Source organism: Gambusia affinis, linkage group LG01 (genome assembly GCF_019740435.1).
Source record: "Gambusia affinis linkage group LG01, SWU_Gaff_1.0, whole genome shotgun sequence".
Lineage (NCBI taxonomy): Eukaryota > Metazoa > Chordata > Actinopteri > Cyprinodontiformes > Poeciliidae > Gambusia > Gambusia affinis.
The window spans coordinates 38,603,115-38,624,713 of record NC_057868.1 but is presented as its reverse complement, the minus strand read 5'-3'; the positions used below and the strand labels follow the sequence as shown (position 1 = coordinate 38,624,713).

At 32.8% G+C, this 21,599-nt stretch overlaps 3 protein-coding genes across 3 annotated transcripts; all 3 read left to right on the top strand.

Annotated features, from left to right (window-relative positions):
- Positions 1–30: 30 nt before the first annotated feature.
- On the top strand, positions 31–2,625 carry LOC122845211 (CMRF35-like molecule 5). The gene is made up of 5 exons (XM_044141415.1): positions 31–178; positions 1,297–1,617; positions 1,823–1,918; positions 1,998–2,099; positions 2,170–2,625. The coding sequence occupies exons 1-5, from the start codon at positions 31–33 to the stop codon at positions 2,220–2,222; spliced, it is 720 nt and encodes a 239-aa protein (XP_043997350.1). The 3' UTR covers positions 2,223–2,625.
- Positions 2,626–4,362: 1,737 nt separating this feature from the next.
- Positions 4,363–8,188, top strand: LOC122835291 (the record flags this gene model as incomplete). The annotated part of the gene is made up of 5 exons (XM_044124221.1): positions 4,363–4,705; positions 4,924–5,019; positions 5,252–5,353; positions 6,929–6,966; positions 7,431–8,188. Coding segments are annotated over 5 exons (756 nt in total), but the record flags the coding sequence as incomplete, so codon positions are not given.
- Positions 8,189–12,294: 4,106 nt separating this feature from the next.
- Positions 12,295–21,215, top strand: LOC122835274. The gene is made up of 6 exons (XM_044124197.1): positions 12,295–12,358; positions 14,163–14,492; positions 14,650–14,772; positions 18,298–18,399; positions 19,978–20,015; positions 20,458–21,215. The coding sequence occupies exons 1-6, from the start codon at positions 12,313–12,315 to the stop codon at positions 20,632–20,634; spliced, it is 816 nt and encodes a 271-aa protein (XP_043980132.1). The 5' UTR covers positions 12,295–12,312; the 3' UTR covers positions 20,635–21,215.
- The last annotated feature ends 384 nt before the right edge of the window (positions 21,216–21,599 follow it).

Below are 21,599 nucleotides of genomic sequence, written 5' to 3'. Positions count from 1 at the left end.
ACAGAAGTGGAGAGTCACTTGAAAAAACACATGCAGCTTTTCGTCTTCAATGACGGCAGCAGAGGGAAGCTGAACCACCAATGCAGAGCCGACTTTGTCAAAGTGCAGCAGAAACTTCCAACAGGCATCAAGATCAACCCTGGAGATCGCTGCTGTTCCTTCGATGGCGATGCTGACCGTATAGTTTATTATTTCACCAAGTCGTGATCAGAACGCTGCTATTGCTCTGAATATTAATAAAATATTAATAAAAACACCTGAGTTTCATCAGAGTTTCTACCTCTTCTTGCTTTTCTTCCTCCTCCAGATCAATCCAGAGGGAGGAAATCAGAGGAAAGACGAAACAAATCATCTGCTGAGGAAATATTTTCAGTTTATTCCTGAACCAAACTTCCTGAAACAATCAGAGTTCAAAGAACCTTTAGATTCATGTTTTCAGAAGAAAGGAGGATTGCATCACAGCGATGCAGAAGTTGCTGGTTTATCAGTGAAGCAGAGTTAGAAACCACCAGCAGCTCAGGATGAAGGTCTGTCTCACTCTGATCTGCCTCCTCTTCCTCAGTGAGTACATTATTTTATTCATATCAGTTTTTCTGCTTTCAGTTCCTCAATGAAAGGATGAATGTTTATCCGACAGGGTTTAACTTGCTGAAAGGTTTGAAGCCGACTGTAGTTTTATCTGTTGGTTTCTGTCATAAAATATCTTGATCAGTAAAAAAAAAAAAAAAGCTTTATTATAAGGATAATTAATTTATTTTCTAAGGTTGTAAAATTTCTCATCTATTTGCCAGTTTGCCATTATTTATGATCCATAAATGCACACTTTTGTTTTTATGTCCAAAGTCAGATTATTTCAGCATAAAACTAGATGCTGAAATGCAGATTTAAATTAATAAAATGTTCAGTTTGTTGATTTAAAAAACTTGCAGCTTTCTACAAAACTTGGGTCAGTCGAAGAAACAGAGGAAGCGACTCTTTGCTTCCTAAATGTAAAGAAGCTTAAAAAAAGAACATAAAGATAAACCACAAAGTCCTCCAACACCAAGTTTTCAACAGAGCTGTAATCTACAGAGCAGAGCGGAAAAATAAAACACTGTATTATATAAATGACGTTAAAGTTTTAGTTTTTCAACCAGCTTTCATTTTCTTATTGGAGATTTAACCAGATGGAAAAACGAAGGAGGTGATGAACTAAACAAACATTATTAGTTAGAAATGTTGTCAGTTTTCAGTTAAATTTATAAAATATATTTTGTCTTGGAGCTGACAGTATTTACTGACTGTTTTTCTTCTCAGCTCTGCAGGATGGAGACGCTCAGAGACGCTTTAGAGGAAAGGAAGGAGAAAAGATCACAGTTGGATGTAAATTTTATTTCTCTGGAATCAAGATGTTCTTCTGTAAGGAAATATGTGAAGGAGAAAATATCCTGATTGAAACGTCTGAAGACACAGCTCAGAAAGGCAGATACAGCACCAGGTTTAAAGCATTGGACACGGGAACATTTGTTCTGAATGTGAGCATAAATGAGCTGAAACGGGCCGACGCAGGACGGTACCGATGTGGTTTGGACAATCCTGGTGTACGATTTGATGATTTTGATCTCATTGTGACTGAAGGTGAGTTTCTCTCCTGAAAATGTTCCTTCATGTTTCTGAAAGTAAACTCTGCTCACTGACAGCTTCTTCTGATCCAAATAACCTCAAACTGGGTTTAAATCTGAGTTCAGATGTTTTTAACGGATTAAATCATCCAACATGTTCAAACTGAGACTCACACAGACAAACATCTTCATTGGTATCATGAATGTTTCATTTCTCACAGCTCCAAAAACTCCAGAACCAAACTGGACCCTGAAGACTTTTCCATCCACATCAGTGACGTCACCTTCTGTAACAACAGCAGAAACAATGAAAGAAGGTTTGTTTTTCTTAAAAGGGTCACATTTTTCACCTTGTCCTGATCAAACCGAGCTGTTCTCTCTCTAACTCTCCTGCAGGTCAGCAGCTTTATCTGATTCTGTCTAATGTCGTCAAGATCGTCTTGTTAGCAACACCTCTGGTGATTTTCTGCTGGAAGAGGAGAACCATGAAAAGTAAAGGTGAGGAAACACAGAATAAGTTGTGTCTGTAAATCAGAAGTTTCATTTCTCTGATCTGAATGTTTTTCAGATTCTGCTGTGGAAACTGAGTACGCAGATGAAATATTTACAATTTATTCCTGAACTGAAACAATCACAGCTCAAAGTTCAGATGAAGAACATTTAGTCTCAAGTTTTCACAATTAAACAATCAGAAATCAAACATATTACACAGTTTCATAGAGAAGCTAAATGTTGAAATAAGTTTTATTACTGAAAATAGTTTCTCTATTCAGTGTTACATAAGTTGTTTGAAAGATGATCTGATTACTGTGCTGTGACCGTTTTAATGTTTATTTTTAACATGTTTTAAATATGCAAATGTTTTTATGTTTATATTTTTGCCTCTTTGGTTTGATTTATTGTGCCCATGTGATATATATTGGTTCTTTATGACGACGTTTCTCTGCTTGTTTCTTTTTCTCTGTTTTAAATTTGCTTTTGAACAAGTTTAGCAATGAAACAAATAAATGTTTTTATTATTATTCAACAGGAATGTTTTTCTGACTGGTTGAAAAAGTTGTCATTTATTTAAAGTGTTTAAATCCATTTATTTTGTGAGGTATTTTTCAGTGTATTGTTTATATAATATTGTATAATATTTTTTATTTATTTCAGACAAACTTTCACCATTAAAACATAATAACAATAAAGACTTTTATGTTTCTAAGTGTGAATACAATACCTTACTATCAAATATACATACATTCACTTATTCGGTGACTGAATGATGAAGAACTTTTATAATCAGACCCTTTTTCATTAATTAATTCACAGCATAAATAGTCTTCCTATTTCTAGTGTCCTTTCCAGAACATTTCTTCCTGTAGATCAACCCAGAGAGAGGAAATCCCAAAGGACAGACGAACAATTCATCTGCAGATGAAATAATTTCTGTTTATTCCTGAATTGATCTAAAAAAACCCCATTTAGTCTCATATTTTCACTAGAAAATGACTGAATGTCAAACATACAGGAATGTTTTCTACACATTATGAAGGAGTTTTGCCACTTGGCTAAAAAATGTTTCTCCATTGAACGAAGATGTTTGAAAGACAATCTAATTACCCTGTTGTAAAGATTTTTTAAAAAATAAACTCCTATAAATAAACAAATATTTTGTATTTTAAGAAATTCAGTTTTAGGACCTTAAATAAAACAAAAGTATCAAATCCAAGTTGGAATAATTTAGATTTGGATGAAACAATGAAACCTACAAACATAAAAAGGATCATTTTTATAACTTAGAACACAAATATATATTTAACATTTCTAATACATATAACTAAATATAATAACCATGTTATAAAACATTATTTAAAATTATCTAAATAATCAGAAACTGTTAATTAAAATTGTTTGGTATAATCAGCAATAATCTCCTACAGAAACTTTAACTCCGCAGTAAAAGTAGTAGTGCCCTCTGGTGTTCAGAGGAGGAACTGCATCCTGCAGAAGTTCCTGGTTTATCAGTGAAGCAGGAAGAGAAACAGAGTTAGAAACCATCAGCAGCTCAGGATGAAGGTCTGTCTCACTCTGATCTGCCTCCTCTTCCTCAGTGAGCACATTATTTTATTCACATCAGTTTTTCTTCTCTCTTTCCTTCATCCTCAGTTTATCTGTGAGGAATAAACTAATTTTTAACTTGAACAGTTTTAAACAGATCTCTGACTTTTCTTCCTGTTTCTTCTGTTGACCAGTTGGTAAAATACTGATATTGTAAAACTCAGAATCTAAACTTTACATGTATACAGGAATGTAGTAATTTATATTAAAATAAAAAAATTTAACTCTCCTCCCATAGAGTTCAGAGTCTGTTGTTTCAGAAAACTGTTGGTTTTATAAAAGTCTTCTAGTCTAAAGAAAAGAGGAAAGAACTGCTTGTTTCAACATTTTTAATACAAATAAAGAGGAACATCAGAGCAGAAGTAACTCAGAGAGCAGCAACACTGAGACACTTTTTAATTAAAGAAAACTGATAAAAATGTTTATTTCTTTCACCAAAACTGTAATTTACAGCCTTTTTCAATGAAGATTATTTATAATAAAACCCAAAACATTATTAATCCAGTTATTTAGAGAATTAAATTTAAAGTTATTCTAAGACATACAAGTTAATTTGTGACTATATTTCCACTGTATTATAATATACAACCAGTTCAGTTAAATTCATACAAATAGTTTTTCTTCAAGCAGCTGAATTTACAGAAACTACTGACTGTTTTTCTCTTCAGCAGCTCTGAAGGATGGAGAAACTGTGGGAACCTTCAGAGGAAAGGAAGGAGGAAACATCACAGTTAGATGTGAATTTGGTTACTCAGGAACCAAAAGGTTCCTCTGTAAGGAAACTTGTGAAGAAAAAAATATTCTCATTGAAACAACTAAAGACAGAGATGAGAGAGGAAGATTCAGCATCAGATATGAAAGAAGAAATATTATTTCATCTGATTTTCTACATGTGAACATCACTGATCTGAAACCATCAGACTCTGGATGGTACGAGTGTCGCTCAGATGAAACCTCTGTTGGAACTCTATATGATGATTTTTATCTTGTTGTGACTGAAGGTGAGTTTTTCTGGGTTAAACTCAGATTTCAGGATATCTGATTTAAAACCCATCATTGTCAAACTGCGACTCATGGAAACACAAATCAATAATAAAACCAGGAAGAATCTAAATTTAACATCAGTGGTTTTGATTCTGTTTAATTCTCACATCCTCAGATTCTTCAAAACCAAAATGGACTCCAAGACCTTTTATAAGATCAACTTTTCTCCCTACAGCTTCAACAACAACAAACAGAACAATTAGAACAACGACAACATCAACTCAGAGTTTCTCTCCTTCTCCATCTGAAACCATCAAAGCTGCAGCTTCAGGTTCTTCATCTGTTCATATTTATTAGACGTTTATGAGACGATTTGGGTTTGATGAAGTCCAAATTTATTTATAAGTGAAACTCAGAGCTGATGAACATTTAAGGTTAATCTACCCATTATTAAAAAAAATCTACATGATTACAAATTTACAAATAATCAAACTATTAAAACATTTATGTTGGAGGTTCTTTGACTCTGAATAAACTGAGATAAACTCTAATCATCCCTGCAGATCCGCTGCTCTATGCGGTTCTGGTTCTGGTCATTCTGATCGTCTTTTTAGCAGCAGCTCTGCTGATTTTCTTCAAGAGGAAAAACTTCAGTCAACAGAAAGGTGAGTCACAGGATGAAGGTAAAATATTACTGAAAACTAACCTATAAATAATTAATACACATCACAAGGTTAGATTTAAAATTTACCATCTACTTAAAAAATATTTACATTCCAACAGTTTTTGTATTTTGTTTTGGAAATTTTTAAATGGTAAATTTTGTCAAATGGGATGTTGAAAAATATTTATATATTAATCTCTTGATCAAACCCTTTTCACAATCACCCAGCAACGTTTTGCAATTTTCCACTGATATCTGATCAATTTATCAGATGAAGGCCAAGTTAAGGATGGAGGAGCTCCTTGCCATCACCCTAATCTTTAGTTCCCTTAAGATTTTAAAACTTTTCTATTACTTCCAGTCAGAAGAAACATTTTGATAAACTTGACTCTTACAGGGATATAAATAATTTTGGGTTTAACTAAATATGATTCATATCTAAAGTAGATTTTATCAAGTTTTGTTTGGGAACATCATTAATATTATTAATTTATAAATTTAAATTAATTCAACTGAATAAAGCTCAATGATAGGGGTGACTTTATCCTGAAATTTATCTATTTTTGTCCTGAAACTTTATTGTTTTAGGAATAATTCACCAATAATTATTGTAACCAATTATTCAGTTGAAGAAAATTTTCTTAGTTTTTTTATTTTACATGCTCACAGATTTTTAGAAACCAGATAAAGTATTAAATATAATCACATAATGCTTAGAATCTTGTGCAGATGTGAAATATTAAATAAACTGTTTGACTGAATCTTATTTCAACATGCTGCTGCATCATTTCTAACCGTGAAACAAGTTTGCTCAACAATATTTCAAAACTTCTGCTGCTCCTTTTCAGAGTTTGGTTGTTACTAACTACATCCACTTGCAAATATTTTGTAATAATGTACTTTTAGGAGTATTTTTACTATGCTGTACTTACTTTTACTTTAGTAATTTTCTTATAAAGTATCTTTACTCTTACTTGAGTAAAAAATTCTGGATTTTCTGAATGAAAAATCAAACATGTTCAGACCAAACATTCCCCAGAGAGACTCACCTGCTGTTTTTGTTAGTTTCATAATTTTTTATTCTTGAATGAATATGAAAAAAAATCTTCTTTTGCCTGATTTGTTTTTACTTACATGAATTATTGTCACTTTCGTCTTTAAAATACCAACATTTTCTCTTAACTTTTTATTTTGGTTTGTCTGATGATGTAATTTTTAAATATTAAATGATTGATAGTTTGATCAGTTACTCAGTACTTGAAAAGACTTTTTACCAACTACTTTTTACTTTAACTTGAGGAAAAATATGTTGACGTAGAGCTACTTAAATACGTTTAGTTTCTCTCCCCACCTTTACTCCTTTTTCTAGCAGAAAAATTAATTAAATCTTAACAATGACACCAAATAAAACAGGATGTTGCAAATACGCAACATGTAAATATGCAGTATTTACATGCATAAAAATTGCATAAGTATGCAATTTTTGCAAATATATTTGCAAAAATTGAAAACAAAAAATATTTTTTTTTCTATTGGAAAATTGATCATCATATTTACTGATTTGCATTTTTTTCAGGTCCACCAGAAGAAACAGAATACGCCAACTTCTCCAAGGTAAGACAGGAAATAAAGAAGGAAGGTTCAGCAATCATAATTAGTATTATTATGTAAAATCTGCTGAATCTAAGTTTTCATTTATTTGGTTAATTAAATCTGAGCAAAGATATTTATCACATGACCAAAAAAATTGCAAAAATTAATTTTACCTCTTTATTTTGCTTCAAACACTTTTTATCTTAATGTAATAAACCAAAATCTAAGCTGTCACAGTTTTTTAAAAATAGATTAAGTCTCCAGTGGTTTAACAAACTAATATAATATAATATAATATAATATAATATAATATAATATAATATAATATAATATAATATAATATAATATAATATAATATAATATAATATAATATAATATAATATAATATAATATAATATATACATTAATATATTTATATTTTGCATGAACGGAAATGATGAAACGTGACGTTGCAAACTGAAATGTTTCTCCTTGTTTCCTTCCAGGCTAAAGATGATGCAGTAGAGTACTCTGAGGTTCATTTCCTGAAAGATGCCTCTACTCCAGCCAACAGCGCCCCCTGTGGTCATGCAGAAAACATCACCTACTCAGAGATTCAGATGAACTCTGCGAACCGCAGCGATGATTCTGCTCTTTACTCCAACATTAGTTTACAGCAGTAGCTCTGCTGTTTTTAAAGCTAAAGGTTTACTGGTTTTATTTTTTTTATAAATGGTAATTGATATTTATATTTAAATACAGAAAAAGTCGAGAAACTGAAATTTGCTTCCAGTAATTTTCTGTATTCAGATTGCAAGAACATAAATCTATAAAAGTAGCAGAAATGGAAATTAACTAAAGTTCTCTTAATATTTATATTTTCTCATTATTTCAGGTTGTATTTAATAATTTAAGTTTAAGATTTCTCATCTTTGTGATGACTTTAATTTTTGTTACTCCAGAAGAACCAAATGTCTGTTTCTGAATGTTAACGTTGTTTAGTAAAACTAAATGCCAACATACAGTGAATTGTTTTACTTCTATTTTCATATAAAATGACATACTTGTGTAAAAATTGACAAAAATGTTTATATCTTTTTAATTTAAAGGTTTCTGATCTCTTATATAAGATTTCAGTGAATAATATTTTATTAAGTAATTCCAATTTCCTCCTTATAGATTTATTGTTTTGCTAACAGAATTTAGAAAGTGAAAAAGTCAACTCATCTCTTACATAATTACTTATGTAAATGAACATCCATAAAGACTCAGTAATTTAACATTTAAAATAAATGTAATGATCTCTATGTTTTTTTAATACAGAATTTTCTGTAATTTTGCTGTGAAACCAAAAATTATTGCAAAACAAATTTTAGTTCCCTTTAAACAGGTTTGGAAAAAACTCATCAAGTGTTTTTAATAAAACAAGATGAACTCTTTGTTTACTAAGTCATTAATTTTGATCATCTATGTGAATTTGTGTGCTTGAAGGTCACTGTGACGGTTTCTGTCTTTAGGCTGCAGCTTTTTTTCATTCCTCAAAAAGTTTTATGTCTGATGGAAACACCAGTTTCTGATTAACACACAAGTTCAGAAGTTAAATAATTTCTGGTTTTAAGAAATCCAGTCTTCTAAGTTAGTAATAAAAAAAAAAGAAGATTTTATTTGCTTAGAAGGAAATAACAGAAATAGTTTAGGACAGTGGTCCCCAACCTTTTTATCATCTTAAACCGGTCAAGGCTAATCTAAGAATGTTCCCAGTGTGGCTTGTGATAATCGTAACCGATCATCCTGCAGTGTGTGGTGTGTTACGTAGAACGTCGGACCGCTCCGATCTAAAATATGGTATATTCAACATCGTCTTGGCCCGATTATCGCAGCCTGTGGGGTTTTCTATGACTGTGAGTGAGAACGCAGCCTGTTGAATGTGACAGGTAGCCAATCAGAAAGCGCGGTGACGTAAAAAAACGGAGGGGAATCCCAAACAGCTGACATGGCAACCGAGAGTCCGGTGGACATCGGGGTGATATTTGGAAACAGCATGAATGTTTATTCAGCATTTTGCACAGGGAATATCAACAGAAAAGATAATGAGAGGAACTGGAGCGAAACTGGTACCACAGATTATGAACCCGGTAACGTTTACGCTATCTGACAAAAACAGGTTATAATAATAAGGCTTCACTCAGTCAGGGGTTGATGCTGACACTAGCTCGCTTAAAATGAGTCCACAAACTATCACCAAACTATCGTCATTTGTGTTTGTCATTTGACACCAAGTCCAAAGTTCTTGTCCACCATGAAGGGTCGTTGGGCTGCACTTTGTCTGGTCCCTCACCTAGGACCTGTCTGCCTTGGGTGACCTTACCAGGGGCATAAAGCCCCAGACAGCAGAGCTCCCAGGATCACTGGGGCACTCAAACCCCTCCACCACGATAAGGAGGCAGACCAAGGGTAGGTTCAAAATAAAAGCATGAATATAAACATGTAACTACTTATTCTTAACAGACTATAACCAACACAGATGTTACATTTCATTCAACTGAAGGTTTACATAATAACAAAGTAAGTTAATGCTTTAGAGTTAATGTGGAAAATTTTATTTAGGGGGATCAAGTCTGCTAAATGTTTTCAAAGTTAGCTTTAGTGCCAAGCTAAAAATTTCCTCAACTAATAACAGATTAGTAGAATTATGGCCACAACTGCTAATTATGACATAAAAGAATTTAAATTTAACTCAGAAGCTCTAGTTTCATTTAGTTGGAGATTTTGAAGAGTCTGTGACTTTTTGCTTAGTGATGGATATTTCATCTTTCAGTACATTGAGTCAGCCAAACCAGACGGAAACTGTGATACTATCACAAGATGATAAACATGTGAAAAAATATGTGTTAAGAAAAACTGTGAAGGTAGAAATGAATTTAGTCCAAGGGAGCAATTAGTTATAGTTTCTATCCCAAAAAAACCTGGTGACTTATTAAAAATGCACCACAGAAGCCCGACCCGACTATCAAACAGGTAACTTTGACCCAACCGGGCTCTGATTTTGGGTCAGAACCTCAGAGGTCCAGCTAATGTTTTGGATTTTCATGTCTCTTCATTCATTGTTTTGCTGCAGCAACATAAAGGGGCTGGTGGTGTTTAATATTCTAAATAAAATATGTTTTGAGTTAAATGGGCCTAAATTATCTCAGCACTTTGAAATAAACAACTTTTCCCAGCTAAAGATCTAAAGTTTAGATGTGCCCTGAAAAACCTCATTATGTCGCAACAAGCTGATAATGTTGCTGAACTTCAATCCAGATTAGCATCACTCAGCTTTCTCACGCCAGCACACAGAGGCTGAACTATATGTACTTGGAAATAATTACAAAATAAGGTAAAAATATTGTTCGTTAGAATGGATAACATTGTATTAGATACTTAAATAGCACATTTTTACAAGAAAAATGTCAGAGACTATTGCCTACTAGTGTAAGCTAAAGTTAATGTTAGTCAAAGTAAAACTCACCTTTGTATCTGTGAATGTATAACGAGGCGTACATCTTAAAAACTTTTCTCCAGCTTACTTGTTGGGGCTTCGGATCGATGTGCATCATTCATTGTTACCTTGGCCAGGCCCTGCAAGCACCGAGTGTAAAATGTCATTTTCAATAAACTGTAAACGACGGAGCCGCTTTTCCCCGAATGCAAAAGCCGACATGCAAAGAGCTCATAACTCCGCTAACGCTAAAGTGCTACACTGATATTGTATTTAGTGGAAGGTAGTGCTAAAGCTCTAATTTAATGAGTTTTTCATCTGATTGTTAGAACGATTTTTGTCCTTTAAAGGTTTTATTTGTCTCATATAATACGTTTTCTCATTTTAACAAGTTTTGTATCTCCTGACTTTTCTCATTTAAATACTTTCTCATCTCGTTAGTACAATTTTTCTCACTTTAATTAGTTTTTTTCATATTTTAGCAAGCATTTCATCTTGTTATTAAATAACTTCTTGTTTTTTAATATTTTAACGAGCATTTCATCTCGGTATTAAGTAACTTCTTGTTTTAATGATATTTTTCACATGTAACATGTTTTCCCATTTAACAAGTTTCTCATCTGGTCATAATGAGTTTTCTTGTTTTAACTATTTTTGTACATCGTTGTATTGAGATCCTAAAGCTATTTCCAAACTCTGGCTGTTAAGCGTTTCCTTAGACTCTCATGTGAGCATTTCTCCCTGATTATCCAAACTGAGATCAATATGGCCGCTGTCCTCTACAAGTAAGATACTGACTGCTCATTGGTACTTAACAGAACTCAGTTTTCATCAGCAGTGTGTGTTTGCGTTGTTCTGAATGTTGTGATGATTATTCTGTGTTTTCTACTCCTCAGTCCAGCCGCCTGGTGGACAGTCGAGGCCTGAGCTGCAGCACACAGAGCCTGAACAGACGGGGATCGCTCGGTGGGACCAGCTAGCACAAACATAACACAAATCATTTAAATAGGAGAAAAACTGATGGATTGTTTGAAAACTGGGCTCAAAATGCTGCTGTGAATCAGCATCAAGAGGATTTCCCACCATGAGTCTCCAAAAGATGGTGGCTGCAACCTGGGGGTCAAAAGTTGAATTTGACTGTAGGAGAGTTATCTTGACTAGCAACAAGCTGATAATGTTGCTGAAGTTTCAATCCAGATTAGCATCACTCAGCTTTCTCACGCCAACACACAGAGGCTGAACATCCAGATTAATGTTTAGATTTCTCTCTCTGCCTCCATGAAGCCTTTCTGCTCTGATGATTAAAAACTTAAATTAAAATGAAATGACAGAAAAATGTTTTAGGAAAAAAAATCTGTTTAAATGTTTCATATTTATAATCTGAAGATGTTCCATCAATCCTCCTGGAGGACAAACTGACCACTTCTCCTTCCTCTGCTTCTTTCTCCTACTGCTCTCCATCCATGAATGTCTGCAGTTTTTGCTGACATTAAGTTTATTTTCTCTCTCTGTTTCTTCTCTTCATAGCAGCTTCACCTGGGCTCATCTCTGTTTAGCTGTGATCCCTTCCTGGAGGGAAGCTGAGCTTCTGCTGCCAACAACATCAGGTTCCCCTTCAGTGGATCACACACCTGGATCCACTCCGGCCACATGCAGAACAAAGACTGAACTAAACACAGGAACAACAGACACTGGTGAAACCTGTGAGTCCCAGTAGGCCCAGTATGAACCCACCTACATTATCAGATCCTAGGAAGGAGGCGTTGTCTCTGAAAGCAGCCAAAGAGCTGAACTGTGACGTTCAGGAAGTGGCAGATAAAGAAGGTTAAAGTAGGAAGTCTTCAGAGTCTGGAGCCTCATCCTGATCACATCAAGAGACGAAGCTTCACTCCTCATCCAGAGGAAACATGGACCAAACAGCTCTGATGCTGCTTCTGTGTCTCTGCAGCTCAGGTAGGACTCCACTTTCACACAAAAACACTAATATTCACCAGAGTTCAAATTAAAAATGATCGACTGATAAACATGTTAAGTTTTACAAACATAAAACTGGAAACGCCCCGCGACAGACTGGCGACCTGTCCAGGGTGACCCCGCCTCTCACCCGGGACACCAGCGACCCTCCCGACCCCGTTAGGGAGGAAGGGTGTTCAGAAAATGGATGGATGGATAAAACTGGAAACTGTTTCTAGTCTCAGATCATAGAGCTGCTGCTACACAGTTAGTGATGTTTATATTGTCTACTTGCTGCTAAGGAGCCAATAAAATCAAGAGTTGTTGGTTTTTGTGTTTTTATGATGTAAAGCACTTTGAACTGCCTTGTTGCTGAAATGTGCTATAAAATAATCGGATTGATTGATTGATAAGGAGAAGCTGCAGAAACTCTGCAGCAGCAGCGCTGAATCTGCGCAGTAAACAGGTGAATTCCCTCGTCTTCCTCTTGGCTCCACAGGCTCCATCACAGAGTTGTCTTGCAGATTTAACTGTTTCCACACATTTTGTTCCTACCAGACACAACCTTCACTTTACTGGGAGAAATTAAATCAATGATCTCTGAGATCTTAGGAAGGAAGTTATTTTCTACCAGCTCATCTGCAGGTTGCACCATGAAGGCGAAGTGGGGAAATATGATTGATTAAAAGTTTCTGTTGGGTTGTCAGTAACAGAACATTTTATGACAGTAGCTGTTTTCCTTAATGAGTCGATGGTTATTATGGTTTCAAAGATAACAGTGAAATAATCAGACAGGGCGACATCAGTTTCTTCAAATGGCCACTTATTTTGGCTGATGCTATTTATTAAATATCAAAACTCAACATCCTAAGTAATAATAATAATCAAACTAAACTCAACTAAAATCTCGTAATATTCAAATTATTCTAATTCTCATTTTGATTTTATTCTTGTAATTTTATAACTTTGCTATTCTCATTATTACTACTTTATTCTCAAAATACTAAGACTTTATTCTTGTGCGAGTTTATCATCATTTTCTGACTTTATTCTCAGTTTTATTTTTTCTAGTGCTGCCCTAATATTCTGTTTTATCAAATGAACCAAACCCTGTCAGAAACTTGTTTCCTCCTCCTCACTTCCTTCTTCCTTTAACGCTCCATATTTAAATAGCGATGTTCGATAGCTGATGCGAGGTTCAGCGATATCGAACCAATTCTGATACAGTTAATGTGAATCCAGATACGTTTAGCGAATCTCAAAGTATTGCACTTTAATAAATCTCAAACAGACTCAAACTGAAAGACAAGTAAAATATTTAAATAACTGAATACTACAATAACAAGTTTGTCAATACCTGCATTTCATTGCATTACTTACATTTTATCTGTAATCTATAATGGTTAAGAAACATAAGATACAAAAAACACCTACATTTCAACATTTTAATCGTGAAATTATTTTCATCCAGTAATTGATGAAGCAGAAGAGCCACATTTACAGATTACTGTGTTTTTGTTTATGGTTTCCAATACCTGAAATACCAGAGGTATCAAAAGTATCAATATTTTGATTTGACAATCAATTTTAAAGCATAAATTTATATTATTGAAGCCACTACTGAAGTAGTCTGGTTACAGAAAACATGCATTAAATTTAAAGTTATTCTAAGACATACAAGTTAATTTGTGACTATATTTCCACTGTATTATAATATACAACCAGTTCAGTTAAATTTATACAAATAATTTTTCTTCAAGCAGCTGAATTTACAGAAACTACTGACTGTTTTTCTCCTCACCAGCTCTGAAGGATGGAGAAACTGTGGGAACCTTCAGAGGAAAGGAAGGAGGAAACATCAACGTTAGATGTGAATTTCGTTACTCAGGAACCAAAAGGTTCCTCTGTAAGAAAACTTGTGAAGGAAAAAACATTGTCATTGAAACAACTAAAGAGAGAGATGTGAGAGGAAGATTCAGCATCAGATATGAAAAAAGAGCAACTTCAAGATCTGATCTTCTACATGTGAACATCACTGATCTGAAACCATCAGACTCTGGACGGTACTGGTGTCGCTCAGATGGAACCTTTGCTGGAACTTTATACGATCATTTTGATCTTGTTGTGACTGAAGGTGAGTTTTCTGAGTTAAACTCAGATTTCAGGATATCTGATTTACAAAGCCATCATTGTCAAACTGCGACTCATGAAAACACAAATCAATAAAAAACCAGGAAGAATCTAAATTTAACCTCAGTGGTTTTGATTCTGTTTCATTCTCACATCCTCAGATTCTTCAAAACCAAAATGGACTCCAAGAACTTTTCTAGGATCAACTTTTCTCCCTACATCAACTCAGAGTTTCTCTCCATCTGAAACCATCAAACTCTCTGAGAAACCAGCTGCAGCTTCAGGTTCTTCATCTCTTCATGTTTATTACATCTTGATGAGACGATTTGGGTTTGATGAAGTCCAAATTTATCAGTGAATCTTAAAAATACTAAAGAAACTACAGAAACTAATGTAACTAAAACTACTTCTGATTCATGTGTTGTTATTGGGTTTGGACCAGGAAACCAGTCGACTCTCACATCACGATGCGTTCAAATTCCTGTGAAATTCATTGTACCAGCCTCTGCACCTTGTCCTGATCAAACCAAGCTGTTCTCTCTCTAACTCTCCTGCAGGTCAGCAGCTTTATCTGATTCTGTCTAATGTCGTCAAGATCGTCTTGTTAGCAACACCTCTGGTGATTTTCTGCTGGAAGAGGAGAACCATGAAAAGTAAAGGTGAGGAAACACAGAATAAGTTGTGTCTGTAAATCAGAAGTTTCATTTCTCTGATCTGAATGTTTTTCAGATTCTGCTGTGGAAACTGAGAACGCAGATGAAATATTTACAGTTTATTCCTGAACTGAAACAATCACAGCTCAAAGTTCAGATGAAGAACATTTAGTCTCAAGTTTTCACAATTAAACAATCAGAAATCAAACATATTACACAGTTTCATAGAGAAGCTAAATGTTGAAATAAGTTTTATTACTGAAAATAGTTTCTCTATTCAGTGTTACATAAGTTGTTTGAAAGATGATCTGATTAATGTGCTGTGACCATTTTAATGTTTATTTTAACATGTTTTAAATATGCAAATGTTTTCATGTTTATATGTTTGCCTCTTTGGTTTGATTTATTGTGCCCATGTGATATATATTGGTTCTTTATGACGACGTTTCTCTGCTTGTTTCTTTTTCTCTGTTTTAAATTTGCTTTTGAACAAGTTTAGCAATGAAACAAATAAAAGTTTTTATTATTATTCAACAGGAATGTTTTTCTGACTGTGGTTGAAAAAGTTGTCATTTATTTAAAGTGTTTACATCAATTTATTTTAGTGAGGTATTTTTCAGTGTATTGTTTATATAATATTGTATAATATTTTTTTTTTTATTTCAGACAAACTTTCACCATTAAAACATAATAACAATAAAGACTTTTATGTTTCTAAGTGTGAATACAATACCTTACTATCAAATATACATACACGTATTCGGTGACTGAATGATGAAGAACTTTTATAATCAGACCCTTTTCCATTCATTAATTCACAGCATAAATAGTCTTCCTATTTCTAGTGTCCTTTCCAGAACATTTCTTCCTGTAGATCAACCCAGAGAGAGGAAATCCCAAAGGACAGACGAACAATTCATCTGCAGATGAAATAATTTCTGTTTATTCCTGAATTGATCTCAAAAAAACCCATTTAGTCTCATATTTTCACTAGAAAATGACTGAATGTCAAACATACAGGAATGTTTTCTACACATTATGAAGGAGTTTTGCCACTTGGCTAAAAAATGTTTCTCCATTGAACGAAGATGTTTGAAAGACAATCTAATTACCCTGTTGTAAAGATTTTTTAAAAAATAAACTCCTATAAATAAACAAATATTTTGTATTTTAAGAAATTCAGTTTTAGGACCTTAAATAAAACAAAAGTATCAAATCCAAGTTGGAATAATTTAGATTTGGATGAAACAATGAAACCTACAAACATAAAAAGGATCATTTTTATAACTTAGAACACAAATATATATTTAACATTTCTAATACATATAACTAAATATAATAACCATGTTATAAAACATTATTTAAAATTATCTAAATAATCAGAAACTGTTAATTAAAATTGTTTGGTATAATCAGCAATAATCTCCTACAGAAACTTTAACTCCGCAGTAAAAGTAGTAGTGCCCTCTGGTGTTCAGAGGAGGAACTGCATCCTGCAGAAGTTCCTGGTTTATCAGAGAAGCAGGAAGAGAAACAGAGTTAGAAACCATCAGCAGCTCAGGATGAAGGTCTGTCTCACTCTGATCTGCCTCCTCTTCCTCAGTGAGTACATTATTTTATTCACATCAGTTTTTCTTCTCTCTTTCCTTCATCCTCAGTTTATCTGTGAGGAATAAACTAATTTTTAACTTGAACCGTTTTAAACAGATCTCTGACTTTTCTTCCTGTTTCTTCTGTTGACCAGTTGGTAAAATACTGATATTGTAAAACTCAGAATCTAAACTTTACATGTATACAGGAATGTAGTAATTTATATTAAAATAAAAAAATTAAACTCTCCTCCCATAGAGTTCAGAGTCTGTTGTTTCAGAAAACTGTTGGTTTTATAAAAGTCTTCTAGTCTAAAGAAAAGAGGAAAGAACTGCTTGTTTCAACATTTTTAATACAAATAAAGAGGAACATCAGAGCAGAAGTAACTCAGAGAGCAGCAACACTGAGACACTTTTTAATTAAAGAAAACTGATAAAAATGTTTATTTCTTTCACCAAAACTGTAATTTACAGCCTTTTTCAATGAAGATTATTTATAATAAAACCCAAAACATTATTAATCCAGTTATTTAGAGAATTAAATTTAAAGTTATTCTAAGACATACAAGTTAATTTGTGACTATATTTCCACTGTATTATAATATACAACCAGTTCAGTTAAATTCATACAAATAGTTTTTCTTCAAGCAGCTGAATTTACAGAAACTACTGACTGTTTTTCTCTTCAGCAGCTCTGAAGGATGGAGAAACTGTGGGAACCTTCAGAGGAAAGGAAGGAGGAAGCATCACAGTTAGATGTGAATTTCGTTACTCAGGAACCAAAAGGTTCCTCTGTAAGGAAACTTGTGAAGGAGAAAATATTCTCATTGAAACAACTAAAGACAGAGATGAGAGAGGAAGATTCAGCATCAGATATGAAGAAAATAGTATTTTGTCATCTGATTTTCTACATGTGAGCATCAGTGATCTGAAACCATCAGACTCTGGACGGTACCGGTGTCGCTTAGATAGAACGTTTGGTAGAACTCTATATGGTGATTTTGATCTTGTTGTGACTGAAGGTGAGTTTTCTGGGTTAAACTCAGATTTTAGGATATTTCATTTATAAAGCCTCATTGTCAAACTGCAATTCATGAAAACACAAATCAATATTTAAACCAGGAAGAATCTAAATTTAACCTCAGTGGTTTTGATTCTGTTTCATTCTCACATCCTCAGATTCTTCAAAACCAAAATGGACTCCAAAACCTTTTATAAGATCAACTTTTCTCCCTACAGCTTCAACAACAACAAACAGAACAATTAGAACAACGACAACATCAACTCAGAGTTTCTCTCCTTCTCCATCTGAAACCATCAAAGCTGCAGCTTCAGGTTCTTCATCTGTTCATGTTTATTAGACGTTTATGAGACGATTTGGGTTTGATGAAGTCCAAATTTATTTATAAGTGAAACTCAGAGCTGATGAACATTTCAGGTTAATCTACCCATTATTAAAAAAAATCTACATGATTACAAATTTACAGATATGTGAACTATTAAAACATTTATGTTGGAGGTTCTTTGACTGTGAATAAACTGAGATAAACTCTAATCATCCCTGCAGATCCGCTGCTCTATGCGGTTCTGGTTCTGGTCGTTCTGATCGTCTTTTTAGCAGCAGCTCTGCTGATTTTCTTCAAGAGGAAAAACTTCAGTCAACAGAAAGGTGAGTTACAGGATGAAGGTAAAATATTACTGAAAACTAACCTATAGAAACATTAATACACATCACAAGGTTAGATTTAAGATTTACCATCTACTTAAAAAATATTTACATTCCAACAGTTTTTGTATTTTGTTTTGGAAATTTTTAAATGGTAAATTTTGTCAAATGGGATGTTGAAAAATATTTATATATTAATCTCTTGATCAAACCCTTTTCACAATCACCCAGCAACGTTTTGCAATTTTCCACAGATATCTGATCAATTTATCAGATGAAGGCCAAGTTAAGGATGGAGGAGCTCCTTGCCATCACCCTAATCTTTAGTTCCCTTAAGATTTTAAAACTTTTCTATTACTTCCAGTCAGAAGAAACATTTTGATAAACTTGACTCTTACAGGGATATAAATAATTTTGGGTTTAACTAAATATGATTCATATCTAAAGTAGATTTTATCAAGTTTTGTTTGGGAACATCATTAATATTATTACTTTATAAATTTAAATTAATTCAACTGAATAAAGCTCAATGATAGGGGTGACTTTATCCTGAAATTTATCTATTTTTGTCCTGAAACTTTATTGTTTTAGGAATAATTCACCAATAATTATTGTAACCAATTATTCAGTTGAAGAAAATTTTCTTAGTTTTTTTATTTTACATGCTCACAGATTTTTAGAAACCAGATAAAGTATTAAATATAATCACATAATGCTTAGAATCTTGTGCAGATGTGAAATATTAAATAAACTGTTTGACTGAATCTTATTTCAACATGCTGCTGCATCATTTCTAACCGTGAAACAAGTTTGCTCAACAATATTTCAAAACTTCTGCTGCTCCTTTTCAGAGTTTGGTTGTTACTAACTACATCCACTTGCAAATATTTTGTAATAATGTACTTTTAGGAGTATTTTTACTATGCTGTACTTACTTTTGCTTTAGTAATTTTCTTGTAAAGTATCTTTACTCTTACTTGAGTAAAAAATTCTGGATTTTCTGAATGAAAAATCAAACATGTTCAGACCAAACATTCCCCAGAGAGACTCACCTGCTGTTTTTGTTGAAGTTTCATAATTTTTTATTCTTGAATGAATATGAAAAAAAATCTTCTTTTGCCTGATTTGTTTTTACTTACATGAATTATTGTCACTTTCGTCTTTAAAATACCAACATTTTCTCTTAACTTTTTATTTTGGTTTGTCTGATGATGTAATTTTTAAATATTAAATGATTGATAATTTGATCAGTTACTCAGTACTTGAGAAGACTTTTTACCAACTACTTTTTACTTTAACTTGAGGAAAAATATGTTGACTTAGAGCTACTTAAATACGTTTAGTTTCTCTCCCCACCTTTACTCCTTTTTCTAGCAGAAAAATTAATTAAATCTTAACAATGACACCAAATAAAACAGGATGTTGCAGATACGCAACATGTAAATATGCAGTATTTACATGCATAAAAATTGCATAAGTATGCAATTTTTGCAAATATATTTGCAAAAATTGAAAACAAAAAATATTTTTTTTTCTATTGGAAAATTGATCATCATATTTACTGATTTGCATTTTTTTCAGGTCCACCAGAAGAAACAGAATACGCCAACTTCTCCAAGGTAAGACAGGAAATAAAGAAGGAAGGTTCAGCAATCATAATTAGTATTATTATGTAAAATCTGCTGAATCTAAGTTTTCATTTATTTGGTTAATTAAATCTGAGCAAAGACATTTATCATATGACCAAAAAAAATTGCAAAAATTAATTTTACCTCTTTATTCGGCTTCAAACACTTTTCATCTTAATGTAATAAACCAAAATCTAAGCTGTCACAGTTTTTTAAAAATAGATTAAGTCTCCAGTGGTTTAACAAATTAATATATTTAATATAATATAATATAATATAATATAATATAATATAATATAATATAATATAATATAATATAATATAATATAATATAATATAATATAATATAATATAATATATTTATATTTTGCATGAACGGAAATGATGAAACGTGACGTTGCAAACTGAAATGTTTCTCCTTGTTTCCTTCCAGGCTAAAGATGATGCAGTAGAGTACTCTGAGGTTCATTTCCTGAAAGATGCCTCTACTCCAGCCAACAGCGCCCCCTGTGGTCGTGCAGAAAACATCACCTACTCAGAGATTCAGATGAACTCTGCGAACCGCAGCGATGATTCTGCTCTTTACTCCAACATTAGTTTACAGCAGTAGCTCTGCTGTTTTTAAAGCTAAAGGTTTACTGGTTTTATTTTTTTTAGAAATGGTAATTGATATTTATATTTAAATACAGAAAAAGTCAAGAAACTGAAATTTGCTTCCAGTAATTTTCTGTTTTCAGATTGAAAGAACATAAATCTATAAAAGTAGCAGAAATGGAAATTAACTAAAGTTCTCTTAATATTTATATTTTCTTATTATTTCAGGTTGTATTTAATAATTTAAGTTTAAGATTTCCCATCTTTGTGTTGACTTTAATTTCTGTTACTCCAGAAGAACCAAATGTCTGTTTCTGAATGTTAACGTTGTTTAGTAAAACTAAATGCCAACATACAGTGAATTGTTTTACTTCTATTTTCATATAAAATGACATACTTGTGTAAAAATTGACAAAAATGTTTATATCTTTTTAATTTAAAGGTTTCTGATCTCTTATATAAGATTTCAGTGAATAATATTTTATTAAGTAATTCCAATTTCCTCCTTATAGATTTATTGTTTTGCTAACAGAATTTAGAAAGTGAAAAAGTCAACTCATCTCTTACATAATTACTTATGTAAATGAATATCCATAAAGACTCAGTAATTTAACATTTTGATAGAAAATAAATGTAATGATCTCTATGTTTTTTTAATACAGAATTTTCTGTAATTTTGCTGTGAAACCAAAAATTATTGCAAAACAAATTTTAGTTCCCTTTAAACAGGTTTGGAAAAAACTCATCAAGTGTTTTTAATAAAACAAGATGAACTCTTTGTTTACTAAGTCATTAATTTTGATCATTTATGTGAAGTTGTTTGCTTGAAGGTCACTGTGACGGTTTCTGTCTTTAGGCTGCAGCTTTTTTTCATTCCTCAAAAAGTTTTATGTCTGATGGAAACACCAGTTTCTGATTAACACACAAGTTCAGAAGTTAAATAATTTCTGGTTTTAAGAAATCCAGTCTTCTAAGTTAGTA